Consider the following 22,927-nt stretch of genomic DNA (forward strand, 5'->3'; position numbering starts at 1 on the left):
ATATTTCTTCTTCAGTCCTGCATTACACCGGTAGGGTGTATGTATTTGGTGGGGGAAGGTAGCACACTCCTTTCCTTCCATGCAATTTAGAAAACACTCTAGCAAATGCTTTTTGGTATTAGGTCCAAGGTGTGCCTCTTGGGTGTTCATAATGCCAATTGTTGTGCTAGAAGATTAATTTCTTTCACTTTAAATGTGACTCACACCAATTCTCCCCATGTGTCTAAAAATAGCAAGACTTGGACAGAGCAGGCAGGTAGAAAGGAGCTTCCTTGGGGAATGGAATGATTCTTCTTCCTTTTCCAAACCCCTTAAACATCACTTTATTCTGTTTAAAAAGTAGCTTTTGAAAACCTGGGAGGGAGTCCATCTAGGAGTTTTTGAACCCAAATAGCAGCATGGAAGAGACTTGCTAGAAAAGACAAGATGATTTCCCCCTTTGTACTTTTTGTTTTTTTTAAACAGGAAGCAGCTTTTACCACCCACGCAGGGTAGAAACCTAGATTTATCTGTACAGTTCAAACTGAGGTGGTCTGGGGGAGGGGGAATGAAAAAAACGAGGGGGGATAGAGGCCAATGGTCAGCAAACAATACTAGGTGTAAGGGAGAGGAAAAAGAACAATGCAGTTCAGAAGCCAAGCTACAGCAAAAACGCAGGGCAGAAAAGGCCACCGATAAGGCACAAACAATACCATCCTTTTCAAGTCTATTCAATAGGACTTAGTCCTGGGAAAGGGATTGCCCTGGAAATTAGTACTATTGTGTTACTGCTCTTAAAAAAAAAAATGTTGCCCGGAGAAATTATGGTTTGAATCTTTTTCCACCGGTGAAAAAAGGAGGAGAATCCCGTTGACCATCCCAAATGGCTATGCTGAGGGATTAATGTAGGGTCTACGTTAAGGTGACCAGAATTAAAGGACTGTAAGGTAGGAAGTGCCGCGGTGGCCTCCCTCCCACTGGGCTCACCTCGCCTCTCGCATGCCTCTCCCACAGGACTTTTGAGGACCCAGGCGGGACCCGGGACGAAGCCCAGGAAAGCATGTTTGTCCCGTGGGAGTTGGGACGGATGGGCAGCTTCGTCTACGTTAATAACAAATATGTGGGATGGAGGCTGCAGTAAGGAGAAATGGGCAAGAGCGATTGAAAAAAGCTGACTGGGTCCAACCCAATAATTAGAAAGAGCAAATCCGTTCCAAAGCAATTTCTCAGCCATTAGCTGTGCAAGATTCTTCAATGTGATCCAGTCTTTCCCCAGCGACGGGGAGGGGAGAGGATAGCTACTGAATCCCTCTGCGGTGGTGGAACCTAAAGATTTGTTCATGTTGCAAACCTATGTTGCCTATGGGCTGTATATGGAAACCGCTCGGAGAGGGGGCTGTGACAGGGCCCACTGATGCATTGTGCGCAGGAGTGGTTGGTGGTGCTAGTATGTAAGCATATGTTCTTATGCAACTTTTGTCTTGCCTTTTGCTTCACTTCTGGGGCATAACGGGATTGTGACTCTGTCACCATAGTATTATATCTGTTATAGTGGCTGGAAGGTTATAGGACTGGCCTACATATCTTGTTACAATTACTAATGATTACTCCTTCAGTGCTGAAGCTCAACTGCAGCCCCATAAAACAGTGGCAGATTATGGCCTGTTTCAGTCCGCGTGTGTGTTACATTTTGTGCATCTGGGGAAGAACTTAATTCCACAATTCACTGGTTTAGGAGATAGCAGATAGGTTCTCTAATCGCTAAAGCATTCATTGAAAACGGAAGACTGCTGGCAAAGCACAAAATAGGTCTGCCTCAGTTGCATCAGACCTTCCTTTATCATGGGCCTCCAACAGTAATATACTTCGCAGGATCAGATCCAGTGGAAAGACCTTTCCATCACCTGGAATTAGGACTTTCCACCAGGACTTTCTCACTTCTTCCATCTCTCCACAGCTCAAGAGACTCCCCAGGGGGCTCAGGAGCAGCACGAGGGGTGAATCTTCAGTGGAAGGAAGGATTCAGCAAAAACCTGTTAATGGAAATCTACAACTGGGTCTTGTCCACATGCGTGTAGTCCACCAGGCCTGTGGTTGAGGCCCAAAGAGACCATCAATAAGTGCTGATCTCACTGCTGAAATAGAGGAAGACCTGCCCTCTAAAGATCTTGACCTCCCCCCAGCCTAATGGGGCTGGGGGTTGCTATTGCAATTTATAAAAATGTTTTTAATCTTAATTGATCTTATGAGATCGATTGTGTTAGACTGAGTGTTCCCAAAGTGGGTGGCACAGCCCCCCTTGGGACGGTGAAAGGATACAAATGTGTAGTGAAATATTCTGGAGCAGTAGGGAGACAGCAGTCTGAGTCTTCCTGGTGCAGTTGAGTTTTCCTAGTGAAAAACATTGCAAGGTGGCTTGCCATTCTGGCTCTGGGTACTAGAGACCTGCTGAACTTCCTTGGTGGTCTCCCATCCCAGTGCTGACCAGGGTTAACCCTGCTTAGCTTCCTGGAGAAAACAACCACTTCAGAAGGTAGGCTAGATGGGATCATGTTCCTGTTGAGCTCCTTCCCCTGCTAAGATTCTGTCATCCCCAGGCTCCACCCCAGTACTCCAGGAATTGCTTAACCCAGGGTTAGCAACCCTTCCCCCAAAGTCTCCATTTCCGGGAGGCTGGGAAAGCCTTCTACTGAATGAATGAAATAGTGGCCATGTGCACATCACCATGCAGTGATGGACGTTTATGGCAAATGAATCAATGAATGAATGAAGATCAAAGCCAAATGAAATATCGTGGTGACAGACTCATTGTCACGATTACTGCCGAATCCCAGCAAAAAAAAAAAAAGGTTAAAGTAACAGCATGGGTGGCTGGAAAAAGTGAGCAAGACCACTTCCCTGCCTGTGTTTCTACTTCTTTCAGCCTGTTTCTTGTTCCATGGAGCTCCATGGATTAGGCTGGCCAACTGGGGAAATGTGCATGGCCTCGTTTACATACAGAGATGAGAGTTTACAGATAATTATTCCAACGTCAATAGAAATACAGCTCACCCTACTGCCTCCTCTGAGTACTGTCTGGGGGTTAAGGGTTGATGGGAAAGAAATAACTCACAATGTAGCAGCATTTTGCATAATGGCAGATAGTTAAGTCTGCAAATATAACTAGTAAATAACTCCTTTGTGCAACGTGTGAGAGAATTTTTGGAATGCTGGATTATAGTGGCATAATAAGTCCTTTTTGTTGGTCTCGGTATTGTACGTTTTTATTGTCTTTATTCATCCCTTTCGAGATGTCCTTGTATCAAAATAAACTGAAGTGTTAATGGAAACTGTTGCAAGCACCTGCTCTGCCATCTTATGCCTCATCACTGGAGATGCCTCACACCTTGTGCCAAATAGTTGGATTTATAGTGTGTCCATCAGACATGAGCTGCTCAGTCATTCTGTTTGGTTTGGTACCAAAGGACCTCAACGGTAGCACTGGGGCTTTGTATAACTGCAAAAAAACAAACAAATCTTTGACAGATACGGAATGGCAGAACTTTTAAAAGCCATTCTTCCTGTCTGTTCAGTGTGATTTGTGACTGATTCTGTCTGTTTAAGCAGCTGCCTGCTGAGCACAGCAGGGCCACAGGAAGGATGATGGTGGAGGGGAGAATAGAACCCCATCAGGTGATATAAGAATACCCACGCGCAGAAAGATGAAGGGGCTGTACCGTGCAGTTGGGAAGGAAGACTTCACTGCGACTTGCAGAATGGCCATGAACGTGAAAACCGTCTCCCATGTCTACTGCTTGATTGGATCTGATGGACACGGTGTGAGCTGAACCCGCAGGTGTTCAAGTATCTCTGCTCATGTTCCCTGGTGGAGAAAAGTGATGCCAAGTTGCAGCTGACTTATGGAAACCCCAAAAGGTTATCAAGGCAAGTGACTTTCAGAGTTGGTTGCCTGCCTGGATTTCTGTGGTGGTCTCCCATCCAGGGCCAACCCTGCTTAGCATCCAAGATCTGATGAGTCTAGGCCATCCAGGTTCTTTATAAACCCCTCTTTCAGCTGCAGGTAGCTCCAGGGACACTCTGACTGTTCAAGGATCTAGCTTTCCCTGATATTTCAGCCAGTTTTACTGGACAGAAGCAGAATAAGAATATAACAAAGAGTCCTCCTGGATTAGCCCAGTGGTCCATCTAATCCAGCATCTTCTCTCACACCGTGGCCCACCACTTCTGTATGTTAATATGTTGTTAATTTTCATCACAGCTATAGTTTAGGGGCATGAGAAGGAACCTGTTGGCAGTGAGTCTGGTTTGCGTACCGGACTCCCTGTGGTTTGGGGGTCTCCTAAGAGGGCAGCACGTAAATGAGCACAGTTGACCCAGCTGGGAGGCCAGGGGCTCATTTTATTTTTTTATTTATAATTATATTTATATACCACCCTTCGCGGGTGTCTGGCAGCAGTTTACAAGAATGAATAACATCCCCAACAGTATCTTAAAAATATAAGGTGGCCAGAGGTCTTCCCTTAGTGTTGAGATCCAGTAGGCCAGGGGCCTGCACTCCCAGCAGGGAATGGTGTGAGTCTTGGGGGGCATGCACTTGGCAAGCTGCTAGGTCAGGCTCCATCTCTCGTGCTGGTCCAACCCTCCAATGGGAGGAAATAAAGCCACGTTTAATGCCAATTTGGGTGTCGCATCTTATTACTGCCAAAATGCCCTTCCTGCTGGTCCACCTCCAGCAGTGAATTCTACATTTCAATCATTATCTGTGTAAAGAAGTATTCCCTTTTGTCTGCCCCGAATCTACCACCCATCAGCTTCACTGGGCATCCTGAAGTTCTTTAATCTGGACATCTCAGAGGCTAGGCCTCAAAAAGACTGTCTTTGGAAAACAGGGCACCTGGCAACCCTCATTGGACCGTGAATTTCCTAGAGCAGCTCTTAAGCTGTCTTGAAACCAATTAATTAGGCATAAGTAAACACAGGAGCGATGCAACCTTCAGACAAATACGGACAGAAAGGAAAAAAGAAAAAAAAAAGGGTGACTACAAACAGCGCCTGTAAATTAATTTTTACCTGCCACTCTCAAAGCAATATAAACTTTGTTGTTCCTTCTAAATCGGAAAGATTTGTAGTAAATGCCTGGAAATGTCATTAAATGTTGAATCAAGCTTTTGAGAAAGTAGTTTATCTCCCCCCCCCCCCCCAAAAAAAAAGACAAAGGAGAAGAAACATCAGCCCTTGCTTGCAGGTTATTTTTCCCCCTCCTGTTTTACTTTTACGAAGCTCCTGATTCCTTGGGCATTTGTGCAGGTGCTCCTGCTCATTTAGGCCTGCACTTTCCCATCTACCTTCCGTTGCTATAAAATATCGAGATGTCAGATATATTATTTAAGATTAGCATGAAAATTTAATCTGAAGTAGGAGCTGTTTTTGCCATCGAAGGCTTTGCTTTTATTTGGAACGTTTCTATTGCCGTTGTCTTAATGTCCCCTATATCCGCCCCCCCCCACTCGGCTCACCCCACCATAGTCTTCTCTTTTTATTTACCCATCACAATCCTTCTTGGGCTCTGCTTATTGCGTTTAGATTTCAACCACAAAAAGGGTGCTTTATCACCAAGTTCTGAAAACGGTCAGAATATTTCTGCAGTCAAGGCAGGCCCCCGGGGAATCGCCTGTTTTTCTGTCGATCTTTGCAGGTGAGTGAAATAGCAAAAAACCCAAAAAACAAACAAAAAAACCCCCCAATTCTTTCTCTGCCTGCCATACAGATTTCTTCTCACACCGCAGAATCTCCTGATCTGTGTGGTTCGGATATGTGGGTGGAACTGAAGAGACAGCGAGAAGGGGCGGGGGCACAATAGTCAAACATCACTTCCTCGTTTCCCGCTCATGGATCCGTGCATTTCATTTTCAAGACTTATACTTCACATAAAATATTTCCAAAGCTGAATGACTAAAAAAAAAAAAAAACGAAGAAAGACTAGTCGCAGGAAGCCAGGGAGCCACGATTGACTGAGAGTGCAGGACATAAATATTTTAACTAAATAAAAATAAATATGAGTCTGACTATATATTGAATTCTTATATTGGTTCTATGCTTGTTGAGCTGTCATGTCACCCTGAGAACTGCAGTTTGATGGAAGGTGCTAAGAATTCTCCGTTAGAGCTCCTTAGTACTCCTCTGCCCATGGACCTACAGTTCTCAGGGATCCCGGATGGGAAGGGATTAAAGTCTGTATATCTGAGATACCTTAAAATGCATTTGGCGTTGAGTTGTGTTATAGACCTATCCACTGGCAATATGATAAATAAAAGAAAGAAAAATGTCCTATTTTTGTAGCTTTCCTTGTTTCTTTATTCTTTAGGACTTCTGTCAAAATGGAATCCAGGTAATATCCGTTTTCAGTGAGATTCTTTCATCAGTGACAAGTTCTTATATATATTAATAGTATAATACTGGCCACAGGCTCACATAGGTATGGGGATACCAGTCTGTAATACACTGATGAAAACGGATATTACCTGGATTCCGTTTTGACAGAAGTCCTAAAGAATAAAGAAACAAGGAAAGCTACAAAAATAGGACACTTTTCTTTCTTTTATTTATCATATTGCCAGTGGATAGGTCTGTTTCTCTCTGTTTGGTTTAATTATTAGACCGTCCTTCTTATACTCTTGTATGAGAGTTGAGTTGTGTTATGACATGCAGACCTGAGAAAAGATGGTTATTCTTAATGCCAAGAAAAGAAAGAAGGGCACCAGTCACAGGATACAAACACAAGGCCTAGGCTAACGGTGCAAAATCAGATTAGCTCCTTACCGTAGAGTTTTGGCCCCTAACCAGAGTGTCACCCCCTGACATTTGGGGGATGCAGAGAGATTACATTTACTTCCTAGTTGTTCCCTCTCTGTGCCCAACAAGTTTCCCTGGTTTCTTAAAGCCTTAAAATGGGGAGAGAATTACTAAAGAATTGTTAAAGAATTCATCATTTTTTAAGGAGGGCTTTGAAGGAATTGAAAAAGGTGCAGATTCCAGAAGGGGATTCATGTATGAGGGGAGACTGGGTAGAACCAATGAAGAGAGAAGATCTGAGGGAGCAATCAAACTAGATTTCAGGAGAGCCACCATTTCGGGCAATCATAGTTGCAATGATGGTCAAATGTGCAACTGTGGTTTGCGTTGGGACTGCAAGGGAAGTGACAAGGGATTTAACCCTTTGAGGCCACTTCCGTTTCACTATCATATCTGGGTTCCTCACACCATTGTTTAAAGGATCAGAGATGTGTTCTTTGTAACCCCCCCTCCCCTTAAAATGGTAACAATGGCACAGGGAACCCAACCTCGATTCGCAAAGCTAAGTGGGGCTTGTAAGGGCTTCAGACTCCCCTTCCAATGCAACCTCGATCCAATTTATGGGTGTTCAGGCACTCCATTTACTTTTACAACCTGACAAACATCCCATAGTCTTAGCCATGTCTTTTGATGTCAAAGGCTCAAGGCTATTTAGGAAGTGACACTTATAGATATATATTATTTATAATTTATTTATTTATTTATAATTGGATTTATATACCGCCGTTCGCCAAAAGGTCTCACGGCGGTTCACAATAAAATATAAAATCAAAGTAAAATCACATAAAATCCCATAAATACCCCAGTATTACAATAAAAGATGGCATTCTATTCTATAACTTTCCCCACTTTCCCCGCTTGTTATGAGTTTCACACCTTTCACTACTGACACACAGATTTGGCAGAGCGACAAATAGGTATTTTTTCATATGTGTATCTTGGGAGTGAGGCCGACGTATCTCTAATCATTCTGTTCCCTTTGCACTTGTGTTAGAGCGTGGGCCCTGACATCATATCTCTACATGTGACCTGAGAAGATCCCCTAAATCTGCAGCCAACTTGGCAACAAAATCCTACCAACATAAATCTACCCATATTAATCTACGGATGAGAATTGTTCACTTGTACACCTAGCAGACCAGGAAAGTAGCCTCTTGAGCAGCATAATATGGAACAAGTACACTCACACATTTTTATATATTAAGTTCCATGAGCATGAAATTCTGGCTCCAGAGAATGCCCGGCTCACTCAGGTGACTTTTGAACTTGTGCCAATACCCTGCTCCAACTATAATTCTACGGTCATGAATCAATGGCTCACACAAGTTATTAAACATTAAAGTAAGCCATGGAAAGGTAACACATCATAAACAGCATTTAATTCATTTGTTTTTCGGTTAGTGCAGAAAATCTGAAATAATTCCACTTGGATCAGAGGGAAAGTCCAGCAGAAATGAACTGAAGCCAGTCTCCCTAGAGCAGAGGTGGCCAAACCGTGGTTCTCCAGATGTGACACATTGACCGTTTATGCACTGGAGGTTTCATGCCGGGCTGCAGGCTGGAGTTTTAGTCATGGCTGATTGCCCCACTTCTTCCTGCAACCACATGGGGGAGCATTTAGCCTGATGTACCTCATCTGCCTCTGATTTGTGCTCCTGCATGGGAGTTGGGGCAGTGAAGTTCCCAGTGTATAAACGGTCATTGAGAAACATCTATGAGAAAACATCCAGTGGAACATCAAGGGGAAGAAGAAAAAGAAGAAAAGTTGGTTTTTATACCCCATTTTTCACTGCCCAAAGGAGTCTCAAAGCGGCTGGCAATCGCCTTCCCTTCCTCTCCATACAACAGAAACCTGTGAGGTGGGTGGGGCTGAGAGAGCTCTGACAGAATTGCTCTCTGTGAGAATAACACTATCAGGGCTGTGACAAGCCCAAGGTCACCCATCTGGCTGCATGTGGAGGAACAGGGAATCAAACCCAGCGCATCAGATTAGAAGCCATCACTCTTAACCACTACACCAGGTTGGCGCCACTTAAAGAATAAAACACTCCTCAATGCTCAACTAACTGGCGGATAATTTGGGGGAAGTTGTAAAACGATTTTAACGCATGGTGATTTTAATGTTATCTGACTGTACGCAATCCATTAATGTTACCCACCCTGAACATCATTCATTCATTCATTCATTCATTCATTCATTCATTCATTCATTCATTCATTCATTCATTCATATTTCTATACTGCCCATTTCTTTTCAGCTCTGGGCGGTTTACATTGAACATTATATAATATTCCCCATTATAAAATCATGGGGAAGGTAGGTTATAAGAATAAAAATGTATTTACTATTTATTTATGTCAATGGGCTACAATGACCATGAGCCCCAGCCAGCATGCCTGGAGATCCACAGTTTGGCAACCCTTGCTCTACATCAGTCTAATCCCAGGCTAGTTTAACACCACATACCAATGGTTTCATCACTCCAACCCCTCAAACTCTGCCTTGTAGCTTAGTTGTCAGCCTTTATTTTGAAGATTCCCATGGCTCTTCCTTCATTACCAAACATAAATGAGGAGGTGCTCTGTTTTTAGGCTATGGTGGTCAAGCAAGTTTCGGAATGCTATCTGTTGCCCCACAATTTCATGTGCCTCAGGAACTAATTAATCACAGGCATCAAAAATGTAGATTTTAATCAGTTTTTAAATCTGATCAACAGCATTGGTGGTGCAGTTTAAAATAAGTCAAACAATTAAAACAAAAGCAATGGGAAGGAGGGAATCTTGACTGGAAATGGATCCAGAGGTGCTGTAGGGGTGCCTAACTATCTTCTCTCTGGGTCCTTAAAAAGGTAAAGGTGCAAGCACCGGGTCATGTCTGACTCTTGGGGTGACGCCCTCCAGCATTTTCTTGGCAGACTCAACACGGGGTGGTTTGCCAGTGCCTTCCCCAGTCATTACCACTTTTACCCCCCAGCAAGCTGGGTACTCATTTTACCGACCTCGAAAGGATAGAAGGCTGAGTCAATCTTGAGCCGGCTGCTGGGTTCAAACTTCCAGCCTCATGGGCAGACAGCTTCAGACAGCATTTCTGCTGCCTTACCACTCTGCGCCACAAGAGGCTCTCTCTGGGTCCTTAGCAGGTGTGAAAAACTATTTTCTCCATAACGATCCTCAAAAGACTACCAAGTTACTTGATTTACCAGTTAGCTTATAGCTGAGAAAGCATTCCATCTGTTGACTTCCATCCAAATGGATACACTCAAGGCTGCTTGATGCAGCTGCATTTTTCATATGATCAACTTCCAGCTACTGTTATGTAATAACAGCTTTAAAGTACCTACTAATTCCTGACTGCAGCAGATAGCTCTATACATTCTGATGGCCAACGATGTCCAGAGTAATAAGAAAAGAATTGTCTCTCCTACCTTCTCTGTGTTTCTTGAGCTTGCTGAAAAGATTGTGTTAGTAATATTGCATTGGTTGAAAATTTAATTACACTACCTAGATTTTTAAAGCAATAAATTGGAAATAAGCTCTAGTATCTGCAACCCAAGTCCAGATAAATAAATTATGGGAAACAAAAGGTAAGATCCAGCACTTTTAAATCCCCTTATTCCATCAAGAGGGTTTCATCACTTGCTTAAATTGCTCCCACTTAAATCAATGGGAATTAAAATAGTTTAGTTAGAGCTGGCTAAAGATAACTTTCTCAACCAGGGTTTTTTGAATACCCTGGGTTTTCCAAATGGGTGGGAGTTAATTAATTTTTAATATATTTTTTAAAAAATTGTCAAACATTTATTGGGTGGTACGACCATATATGGTAGTCGACATTCTCCCCTCTCCAAATAGCCAATGATGAGCCTGGAAAGGAGAGGGGCATCAGGTGGGCGTGTCCACAGCTCTGCTTCCCAACCATATTCTGCACGATTGTGCCACTTCTGGGGTTTCTCAAAGCCTGAAGAATGTTTTGGGGGTTTCTCAATGGTAAAAAAGTTGAGAAAGGCTAGGCTTGAGTATGCTGTATGTTAATGAATAAATCCAAATTACCGAGAGAGACCTGATTCCCAAGGACAACATTGAGAAGAGTGTGGCAGCGGTTGATCAGGCTTTGAGTCAGGCTATCTGGATTGTTCTGTTGTCATCTTCTGCCAGCAGGAGAAGACATTTTGGGTTTGTTTGCTATTCCCTCAATGATGTTTCCTTTCTAACCAATGTCTTAATTGCTGCTTGAATATTCTGTGTGTATTTTAACTGTTATTTTAATAGTTTTAAAGATGTTTGTTGGGGGGGTGGTGGTTTTAATGGTACAAAAATGTGATTATGTCTTACAGAAGGGCCCCCCAACATTGTGTCTGAAGGTGCCATAGTGCTCACTGACACTTTTCCTAGCACCTGCCAAGTGTTTGTAGAATGTAGGTGGGGCCAGATGGGGCTCTGGCCTACTGAGGATCTTGATTGGCTTTCGGAGATTCGATTGGCTGTGCAAATTTGTAAACAAATTGCAAGGGGAACAGCAAACACCACAGTATGAGATTCTTCGCTGTGTAACTGAGAGTCAGCAGTGGCTGCCATTTTGTGCCTGGTTTTGCTTTCTGTGGCAGCCATTTTGAACCTGTATTCACCATCTTGAATTGGCACTCCAAAGGTTGAAAAGGTCAGGGACCCCTGTTATAAAGTTTCATGTGCCTTGGTGGATAGAAAGGTGGGATTTTGTATATAAATAAATCAATAACTTAAAAATTGGGAACCTCAATGTGTATATGATAAGGTGACCAGATTTTAACATGGTTAAAGCGGGACACCATTGACTGGGGGGGTTCTTGATTAAAAATTTGGTCTGTATGGAGCAACAAAAAGTTTCATAGAATGCATAGGATGCAAAAATAGTATTGTAATATATATTTTTAAATTTCAACATAAGTACAATTTACCAGGTGCCCCCAGATGTCCTTCCAAAAGTGGGAAATCTGGTCACCTTACTATATGATGGTATACAATGGGCAAGGTTGATGTTGCTCTTAGGTTGCATCTTCACCTCTGCCTGTTATTGGGCAAAACTACTTGTTTGAGCAGAAGGAGTGTTCCCATAAGTGATAGGACCTAAAAAGGATCATTTTTAATCCTAGTCATGAACAGGCAAGTCCTGATTGACGATTTTGCTCTAGACAGACTTTTCACCAGAGTGTGCCGTACATATATGTAATCATTTTTTTGGGGAAAATTATAGTTACATTTTGAAGATCCATGCAAAGAGCAATCTTGAATTGTCTCGAGGGCTTTTTTAGTGAAAACGCAGAACAGACATTTGAATAAATAAACACATTAAAAATAGCCCTTCAAAACCAGGTCAAAAGAAAAAAAACCCCTCAAAGAGGACATGATTAAGGCTATGAGGCAGCCAGGCAATTTGGTTACTGGGAGAAATCAGGAAAGCCAACATCCTCTACTGAACGGAGCAGAGACTGGTAATACAATCAAAGCATGATATATTATAGAGAAATCTGACACGAATCATTCAGAGAATTTTTGCGGCTCCGTTTTGTTGTCCAAAACTGTTATTAATTTCAAATCAACCCGGGGAAGTAAAATACCCCAGTCAGGTATATGTAACCAAGTCACTTTCATTTAATTTTCTGTCTGAAGACATGACAGCTCCTGTACTTTTTTACTTATAATTGTTGTTAGCCTTTCGAGCCTTATGAAATAAATGCAATCATCCTTGCGTGTTTCCGGCTTCTCCGTGGCAATCTTTCTAAGTTGCCCTGTTCTAAACCAATATCTCTTGGACAGCCGCTGAATAATGTAAGAGGATAAAACCCACATGAAAAATCAAGAATTCAGAAATGAAATTTAACCTGTCAAATTTTAACTTAGTTGATCTTTATTCCCTTAATATTCTTCCCAACCAAAGCTGCTTTGTTCCAGTTCATAAAGACCATTTACCTTGGAGGCTATTATTTCCTTGAATTTAATTCCAAGTCAATATTTTAAGCAACAGACCAAAAAAAGAGAGAAGCTTTTTATGTTCTAAAAAGTTTTTTAAAAAAAACACACACACAAAGGAAGCTATGGAAAGCAATGCTGGGTATCTCCTGTATGCCACGAGACTTCCCCTTCCTCGAAATGGGAGGATACAGGGCCAAGTAAGTCTGGCGAATGACCAATCCAAAAGCTACAGAGGTATATAAAGGAGGTGACTGCTTTAGGATGGCTGATACTTGGGATCCTGGTAAGAGGGCTGACCCCGCTACCCTCCACCCCCTCCTCAATGTGATCTCTCAATAAATTGAGTGACAACTGATCTGAATGCTTAAGGGGAAAAAAACGAAAACCAGACCCAGTCTTGCAGAAGTCAAATTGCTGTCAAAACTGCATCACTAAAAGGTTACATTTTATAGATATGTATATGAGTTTAGTTTTTTTTTTTAAAGAAAATTATCAGTACAGTTGCTAGACAGGTAGTTAGCAAGCATTTTAGCGTGGCTTCACATCGAATGCACTCAGTCATGCTGGTGCAGCAGCAGTGCTGAGACGATAAAATGTGACAGCAGCCCCTTTGAATCCATTTTTGCATCAATAATCTACATATTAAAGAGTCCCTAAGCTGTCGCTAACACGATAGACTGCTCACTTAGCTTAAGTAGCCATTGACACCTTGTACTGGAGTGCTGCTAAGGGAATCTCAATGTGGGAGGAGATTTGCAAACCACAGCCTGATGTTCTAGGGCAGGGGTAGTCAAACTGCGGCCCTCCAGATGTCCATGGACTACAATTCCCAGGAGCCCCCTGCCAGCATTCGCTGGCAAGGGGCTCCTGGGAATTGTAGTCCATGGACATCTGGAGGGCCGCAGTTTGACTACCCCTGTTCTAGGGGCTAAGTGAGAAACTAGTTTGGCAGGCTCTGTGGAAGAGGCCGGGCAAGAGGAGGAGGAAGCGGGTATGTTTGAACCCCCTCCAGGGACAGATGCGTGGTGGCAGCCGAGGACCAAAGCAATAAGCAGGGTGGGTCTGGGTCCACCCCTCTGCAAGCACAGGTTCCCACTTGCAGGCACAGTTACTTTAGGGAAAGCCCCACCTGAGATCTTCATGACTTCTCCAACAAATAAATATCCAAAGATAAGAACTGCATTGCTCTAGGTGTTGCTAGCACTCTGGGCATATTTAAGGTGGCTTTGGTTCCCCTAAAGGTCCTGCTTATAAAACCACAGGATATGTATTGTTCTGACTTCTCTATGTTTGTGCCTATGGATCATTTTGCAAATCTTGCTGTTAATGTTAGTCGTGTGCCAGAAGAAGAAGCAAAGCCCCTCCCCCCCCCTTGTAGCAGGAGGCCACATTCTTATGGTCCAGTTATGCTCTTCACTTCTTGTGTGTGTAAAGCAAGGGTGGACAATCTGCGGCCCTCCAGATGTCCATGGGAATTGTAGTCCATGGACATCTGGAGGGCCACAGTTTGACCACCCCTGGTATAAAGGCTCCTGGTTTGATTCAGCCAGTCTAGAAATGATGGATTCACATTAGCTGACAGCAATCCACATGTATCTGCAGCCTCTGCAGGGTTCAGTTTGCTTTCCTTGCAGCGAGTGGATCATACCCTTTTTGAAGAGTGAACCTGTGTTGCTACTGAATGGAGACTCAGGGTGTGTTCCTCTCAGCTGTGTTCATACAACTGGTTGCAAGCTAGGGATGAAATGGATACCATTCCCAAGTCTAATCCCACACAAGGATTAGACTTGGAAGATCCTGCTCCTTCACAGGGATGAGGAGTGAGTTAGGTGACTCTTGGGAACTGCTGCAAGACTTGGTAGGCCGATCTACTGAATCCTGGGTCAACTTGGCATATAGGCAGGTCCAAAAGGCAGTTGACTCTACTACCCCAGACACTTTCTGATAATGATCCGGACCTATTCAGGGCCATAACAAGATAAGGCTGGCCTCCTTAGCCCTGTATGTATATAAGACATCTTGGAACAATGACCACCAAACTGCAAGATCTCAGGATGAACATTCTGAACATCTTGGTTATGCTATAAAAATCCTACTCTGTGGGCAGTGGGGCAACTCCCCTCCTTCCAAACAAAACAAAAAATGACTGCTACCATTGCATCTAGTCAGAAATGCTAGCAGAGCATTTATGGATGGTGAAGGAACCCTCAGCAGATGTCTGTAATTTGTTGCAAGGTACTTGGAAGATGTAGGGTAGAAACCGAAGCATGTCTAATTGGAGATTAGTCCCATGTTATACAAAGGGGTTTACTCCCAGGAAAGTATCCATAGCATTGCAACCACAACCGTTCACATTTCCCTTAATTTTGAAATGGTTTTTGCAAACATTAAGTATGTATTCATTACCTTAGTCATTTATATTGATGGTATACATTAATTAATTATTTTTGAACAACCACTAATTGTACTTTTATATTTTCTAAGAATTGATGTCCCTTGAAAAAGCTAAAGAGCGAAACACGTTGGGATTTGTTGAATATCAATGAATAAAGAACAATGGAAGTTTGAAGTCTCCATAGAAGTATACTCTGTATATTTAATTTGCCATATTGGTATCCCAGTGCCCAGACCCTGTGATGGGTCCTTCACTGGGTTCTACCCCTCCTATTTGATTTTTGATTTTGATTCCGCCATTGATAACAGAAACAAAACTGGATGTTAGTTCTGTTGTCGCTTGGATGAATTTGAGGTATTTCAATTCTGGTTCCCCTCAGCAAATTGCATCTAGCCAAAGGGGACTAACCAACTGGGTCTAGGAGGCTACAAACACCTCCTTGAAAGAGGAAAAGGTGAAACTTCACTGGGAAAGGAAAACTTCACTGGGTTCTATCCCTGAGATGAAACATACATGTGGACCATCAAGTCTCAACAGACTCATGGCAACCCCAGCAAGGGGCTTTCAAAATGAGTGGGAATCAGGGGTGGTTTGCTACAGGGTCCTACCTGGAGTGAATTTGGTGGTGAGGGAAGGCCATCTTCTACAGCAGCCTTTTCCCAATTTTTGACCACGAAGGAACCCTTGAAATATTTTTCAAGCTTCAAGGAACCCTGAAAGTGTTGACATTCCCCCTCAAAGAAGTGGGCATGAAAGGAAGATGTGGGAGCCAGCCAATCAACCGATCGATCATATACCATTTTTTCATTGTAGAGGAAGAGATTAGGCCTGTTCAGCAACAGGGAAAGTGGGTTTCAGTGACCTTTAGTGATGTCAGGGGCCATCCAAACTTCTGGGAAAGGCTGCATAACCCACGAGGAGCTCCCTGGAACCCTGGTTGGCAATCCCTGTTCTACAGTGTCTTCCTTGATGGTCACCATCCAGGTACCGATCCTGTTTAGCTTCTCAGATCCAGCAAGATTGGGCTATACTATATCCTTCTACATCCCCATGGGATGATACTGAATGAAAATTGTCCAACATGGTTTCGTACTGTTGATGCCCATGTGTTTACAAGGACATGTGCTACAGAGAAGTGTGATCCGCTGCTGCCAGCCTACTTTTATAGACCATCACTGAACAAGGAAGAGAATCCTGGCACTTTGGAAGAGATGGTTAGAGTCCTCCCTCAGATGACTAATGGGTCCTACCTGGAGCGGATTGGGTGGCGTGAGAGGTGAGGGAAGGCCATGTCCTGGTGACTGGTTGGGCTTCTGAGGGGAGCTTGAAGATTGCTGAGCTGGTGGCGGCTGATTCTGGCTCTGAGACGGGGCGTGCTGCTGGGACTGTTGCTGGGGCTGCTGCTGGGGCGGTGGCGGCGGCTGAGGCTGTGGTGGCTGTTGCTGCTGCTGAGCTTGGTGGGGCGGTTGGCTTGCTTGCCCCTGCGGTGGCTGGCCCATTTGGCCCTGCTGCTGCTGCTGCTGCTGCTGTTGGTGTTGGAGCTGTTGAAGATGCTGAAGCTGCTGAAGCTGGGAATTCAGGGATGAGGTAGCTGTAAGTTAAGAAAGACACACCAGAATGACCAAGTGGTCTTTTCACATAGGGAGAAACACAGTGATAGAGGGCTGCCAATCCCCCAGTGCGGGCAGGGGATCTCCAGAAACACCATGGTTTCACCATAGAGTTTCCAGAGATTCCTAGAGCTACCCTTTGTCACTTCCTTATGAACTTCCTGTATGTATGTAAAGCTACATGTTTTAACAAATTTCTCCTGTGATGCTGTGCCCCCTCATAGCCCTCCTATGATAGTCTGCGGTTCATTATTTAAAAACAAAAAGAAAACCAGAATACTGGAGCTGAGGACCTTTCATATAGATTTATGGCTAGATTTACGGCTAGGGAGGACAAACTTTGCATACAGTATTGTCTTCCCTCATAACTACAACCATTCTGGGTACACAAGACCCATACAAGAACTCATAAAAGAAGATCTATCAGCAGGTTCAGTCTGCTTCCTGTCTAGCTTGTATAGGATTTCATTGTAGACAAAACAGATCCTGATGGTTAAGACACCTGCTGAAAAAGGAAATCTGGACATGAGGGCCAATGGAATCTGGAGGGAAACAACTTTTAACGCTTCAGCAGGGATCAGGCTCTGTCCACTGAGCAAAACATTCTCGTGTGCCTACCTACTATATTGGCTCTCATTCCTTGCCATGGATCCAAGGTGGCCTGCTTTGGCTGCCAACTTTGAACTAGGAAACACTTGTGAAACACCCATAGAGTCATAACACATGTTGGGTGGGCTTATATCTGGTGCACAAGATAGGGAAACTTGCCATGGGGAGAAAAATACAAAGTCAGTCTTTCTTTTTGCAAGTGACCTGTGTTAAAGGGGATAGGTGTACTTTAAACCAGTGGTCCCCAACCTTTCCGAGGCTGGGGACCGGCAGGGCATCGGGCCGCGCCCCCGCGGACCGCGCCCCCGCGGGCCACGCCCGCGGATCGGGCCGCACCCGAGCCGCGCCCACGCCGCGCCCGCGGGCCGCGCCCACGCCGCGCCCGCGGATCGGGCCGCACCCGAGCCGCGCCCACGCCGCGCCCGTGGGCCGCGCCCACGCCGCGCCCGCGGATCGGGCCGAGCGGGCGTGGCCCGCACGGGCGCGGCCCGGCCCTGATTCCCTCTCCCCGCCTCCCGCAGTAAGTAGCTTCCCGGGCCGCAAGCTTGCGGCCTGGGAAGTTTTTTACTGCTGGGGGGGGGGGGGCGGGGAGAGGGAGCCGCGGCCCGGTGCCATGGCCTTTGCGGCCCGGCACTGGGCCGCGGCCCGCAGGTTGGGGACCACTGCTTTAAACTGTGTGATGGCACATTTTGCAGTAGTCTGTAGAGTCTACCAAACAGCAAAACAGAGGCAAGAGAAAGATGAGGCTCTGAAGTCCTGATTTTGGGGAGCGGGTTGCCCCCCACAGTAGCTCTTGGAGCGCAGGTGCATTTTGGCTTTAGCTTCCCATCTGTAAAATGGAAATGCTAGCACTTCAAAGTGTGCGTTGGTGAAGGGATGGTTTTTAAGTACTTTGCAGAAGTCTTTCAAGTAGTATATAAATGTCAAGAATCAACCCGGAGTTGAGAAGGAAATTCCTAAAGGCCTCATTGTGCTAATGGCCTAAATATGTTGTGGTTATTTTATAGCTACAGAGCTTTGCGGGCTGTTGAAGGATATTAAAAGGAATAAAATAAGAGCCAACGTTTCAAGTGCAAAGTTGCCTGGAGGTCCTAAATAATTATACATGGGAGCATATGCATGGTGCCAAAGAAATTAAGATGCATGTTGGAAGGAAACAAATTAAGGCAAGAGCTACAGCATAGAGGGGGGACCCAGGAGATTTCCAAGAGACTGATAATATCAACACTGGATACCAATGCAAGCCCTTTTGGGTCTTCTTGGTTTCAGTGGGAGTGACTTAAACATGCACTTAGCTCTTCCTGCAATAAAATCTACAGCAGGGGTAGTCAAACTGCGGCCCTCCAGATGTCCGTGGACTACAATTCCCAGGAGCCCCTGGGAATTGTAGTCCACGGACATCTGGAGGGCCGCAGTTTGACTACCCCTGATCTACAGGGTTAGACATTCTGCTCTTCTGTAATGAGAAACGTACTCATATTTTACCCCAGGAAATACTTGCAACATTTCATTTTCTGCATCTTAGCAAAATTTAGGGGAAACTCAAGGTGCATTTTATAAGTTGTTAGTAGTCCAGGGTATCAAGTGGCAGGCAAAGATGATGGAATCAGCCAGCCAGGCTGCATTCAGACAGTGGGTCTGTGCCAGTCTTTTACAGAGTGACATATATTGAAGAGATCTACATAGAAGACGAGGAATGAAAGTTCGAGGAGCTATACATCATCTCATGACGATCAATAATGTGAAACCAGCACCGTTGTTTGCACGGTCTATAAAACTTGTCAGGAGCACTGTGTTTGAGTAACCTGAGAACGGCATAGAAATTCTGGACTGAGATTGAAATCAAGCATTTAATGAGATGCGCAATGAGCCACAAAGGATGCACAAACCGTATAGACATGCTCATAGACAGAGCAAATGTGGTAGAGTCATAACACCCAGATGGCAAACATGGCCTTGCCAGTTGTCTGCCAAGCAACAGAGATGACTTGAAGGATTTTAGGAACCTGAACACAAGCAATTGTTCAGTGGCTGCTAGGCTCCTATGAAAAGCTGGAGCCAGCCAGAGAAAACCCATAATCTGCCCTGTGCTGAACCATCTCTAGCATCATCAGGCCAATTAACCATACCTTTAAAAGCCATCTCTTCTGAAGCCAAAGGAGTAGAACTCATACTGGGGATCAGATTTGGCATATATAACATGCTATTGGAGAATAACTGTGAACCACTAAGAGCCCAGTTCTCAGCATGGTTATAACCTTCTAAACCCATTGAGGAGCCAGCATGCTGGGAAAGGCAGGGTCTAAATAAATACATAAAACAAAATGTGGGAAACATTAAATTAACTCATACTGATAGCCCAGTGGGTTGGCTGGAATTATGGTGGGTGCCATAGGAGGGAGGCTCAGGGGGAGGGCCCTTGGGAAGTGATGGCACACGTCAACCTCAACCAAATGCCTGGTGGAGGAGCTCCCTTTTGCAGGCCCTGCAGAACTGTTTGAGTTCTGTCAGGGCTCTGATCTCCTCTGGGAGCCCCTTCCACCAGGTGGGGGCCAGGATGGAAAAAGCTCTGACCCTGATTGAGGCCAAGCGAGCTTCCCTGGGGCCAGGGATCACCAGGAAGTTGGACGTGCTGGAGCACTCACAGAGGCCACCTCCTTTCTCTGATCCGGAGTCCGTAGCCTGCCTGATTGCTACCGTGCCGGGGTGACAGCGGGCGTAAATAATAGGGAAAGGACATGTCTGGCATGTGCTGCAACTCTGTTCCACGTGCTACATTGTGTTGCTCAGCTCCACTTTCCCATAATTGCCCAGATGTTGCACAACAGTGCCTTAATATGAAATAATGCAAGATACGAAGGGCTAAAAAGGACGGGGGGAAATCATACATTAAGGTTATTCATATTCAGCTGAGCAGAGAATTTGACTCTTGGTGCTTGAGGAGAGAAATCCCCATTTGCACCTCCTTCCCCCTCAACAGAGAATGGATTTATATATATATATTGCCTCAAACAGAATAGTGTCTCTAACTTAAGCATCTGGGCCTGTGCAGAGATTGGCATGGCCCGCTTTTCGGACCTTATTTCTCTTTTAATGAGCCAGGCTCCCTTTCTTCTCCTTGAAGTAGATTTCCGCGGATTGAATGCACACAATGAATAGGCTAATGTACGGCTAATGTACGGCTGCATTGACACGGTCTCCAGTTATGCTATGAGGGGGGTGGGCTGCCACCACAGGCTCTGCCCCTCCATCTCAGCTCAAATCCCTTTTTTAAGGGGTGAAACTAAAGTTGCTGGTTTTTAAAAAAATAAGTCTTCATACCAAACTAACAGGAGGAAACCCCACAACATGAGGTGAGAAATGGGATGTAATGGCTCAACAGATTACTAATGGGATACAGAACATATTATTTCTAGATCACTGGCTCAAATCCAGTCTAGGTCAGGACAGCAAAGAAAAGTCATGCTGTCCTGCCGGTTGCAGAGTGCCCTATATTGCATATGAAATGAATTAGCTGCCTCCAGGTAAATACATTCTCTGGTTGTTACCTTTGACATCCACACATTCCCCCCACCAAAGCTTCCTGCAAAGAATGTGTTTTGTATTTCGGGACAAAAGGAGAGGGATGGTTGAACATTTAAGGCTGCCAGCTCAGAGTTGGGGAAAATCTGGAGATTGGGAGGGGCCGAGCCTAGGGAAGGCAGCTTTTGGAGGAAGGGAGAGACTTCAGAAAGATAGAATCCCATAGAGCAGGGGTAGTCAACCTGTGGTCCTCCAGATGTCCATGGTCTACAATTCCCATAAGCCTCATGGGAATTGTAGTCCATGGACATCTGGAGGACCACAGGTTGACTATCCCTGCCATAGAGTCTACCCTCCCCAGCAGCCATTTTCTGCAAGGGAACTGATCTCTATTATCTGGAGGTCAACTGTAATAATGGTAGATCTCCAGGTGCCACCAGGAGGTCCTGGGTTTTTGGCTCAGTGCCAGAGTATTTTGCAACAGGCCAAAGTGTGGGGTTGATATGAAAGATGAACTGGTGGATCTTCCTGAGAAGCTGCTGGCCATCCAGAGAGATGTGCATAAATTACTGGAGTAGATGAGAGTTCATTGAACAGCTCTTGGTCATCATAAAGCCATACAAACTGTTGCTGGACAACGTGGTCATGGGCATTTCGGATTTCTTCCAGCAACTTTGCATTGTTGTTGTTGTTAGGTGTGACCCCACGGACAATGACCCATCGCGACCCCATGGACAATGATCCTCCAGGCCTTCCTGTCCTCTACCATTCCCCGGAGTCAACTGAAGCTCGCACCAACTGCTTCAGTGACAACATCCAGCCAGCTTGTTCTCTGTCGTCCCCTTCTTCTTTTGCCCTCAATCGCTCCCAGCATTAGGCTCTTCTCCAGGGAGTCCTTCCTTCTCATGAGGTAGTCAAAGTATTTGATAACTTTGCATAGCATCCATGAAAAACCTGTGCATGTTCCAGATTATACATACAGTGATCAAATTAAGAAGACACACTTTGGGCTGTATCCGATGACTCTGTTCTGCAAAAGGCAGAGCCTTCCTTCAGTGCAAAGAGCCTTCTGCTGGTGGGAGCTCTCTCTCTGACCAGAACAAAGCTCTACCATTACAGTTGCACTGCTAAAGAACAGAATAATAGCATACAACCGAGTTCCAAATTGGAATTGCCCATATCCTCCAACATCATGGTGGAATTATGCATGTTGACTAAGAGAAATACAAAACCTATTCATACTGCCATTCATATTCAAACCTATTCATATACTGCCAGGCCTTCGTATGAATAGGTGTCATTGCTGGAGTGAATATATATTCTTCTGTCCACTATCATTCCGCAAAGCATGCATTATCAAAGACCTTTAACTGTGGCTTATGCATGCGGCTAGTGGCCAACATGCATTCTTGCAAAGCTATTGACTATGGTCATATTCATGGTTAGTGAATGTTTGCATGAACTCAACCCTGATAAGGAGCCATGCTGATCAGAGTTTTCGTTACAGAAAAATTGTCTTGTTAACTTAAATTAAAAACTCTTTTACAGGATCGCATAAAGAAAATTGTGACTGAAAATAACATTGCCAGGTCCAAATCATTAAATTCCTGGAGATCTAGGGGAAGAGACTGAGAAGGGCCGGGTTTGGGGAGGGAAAGAACCTCAGTGGGGTTGTTGTAAGGTGCGAAGTCATGTCTGACCCATCACAACCCCAAGGACAATGATCCTCCAGGCCTTCCTGTCCTCTACCATTCCCCAGAGTCCATTTAAGCTCGCAACAACTGCTCCAGTGACTCCATCCAGCCACCTCATTCTCTGTCCAGGGACAGTTCAAGGGACTCGCAAGAGTCTTCTCAATTCTTTGACGCTCGGCCTTCCTTATGGTCCAACTTTCGCAGCCATACATTGCAACTGGGAAGATCATAGCCTTGACTAGATGCACTTTAGTTGGCAGGGTGATGTCTCTGCTTTTTAGGATGCTGTCTAGATTGGCCATAGCTTTCCTCCCCAT

General features: G+C 44.7%; 1 protein-coding gene across 2 annotated transcripts in view; it reads right to left on the bottom strand.

The window, feature by feature from the left end:
- POU6F2 (POU class 6 homeobox 2) overlaps window positions 1–22,927 on the bottom strand; it is a 336,328-nt gene that overhangs the window by 72,004 nt on the left and 241,397 nt on the right. For both annotated transcript variants that reach the window (XM_077303990.1, XM_077303991.1), the window contains one exon: window positions 16,426–16,766. In XM_077303990.1, the coding sequence (XP_077160105.1) occupies window positions 16,426–16,766 (341 nt within the window). The remainder of the gene's footprint in view (window positions 1–16,425; window positions 16,767–22,927) is intronic.

This window comes from Paroedura picta, chromosome 11 (assembly GCF_049243985.1).
Source record: "Paroedura picta isolate Pp20150507F chromosome 11, Ppicta_v3.0, whole genome shotgun sequence".
Lineage (NCBI taxonomy): Eukaryota > Metazoa > Chordata > Lepidosauria > Squamata > Gekkonidae > Paroedura > Paroedura picta.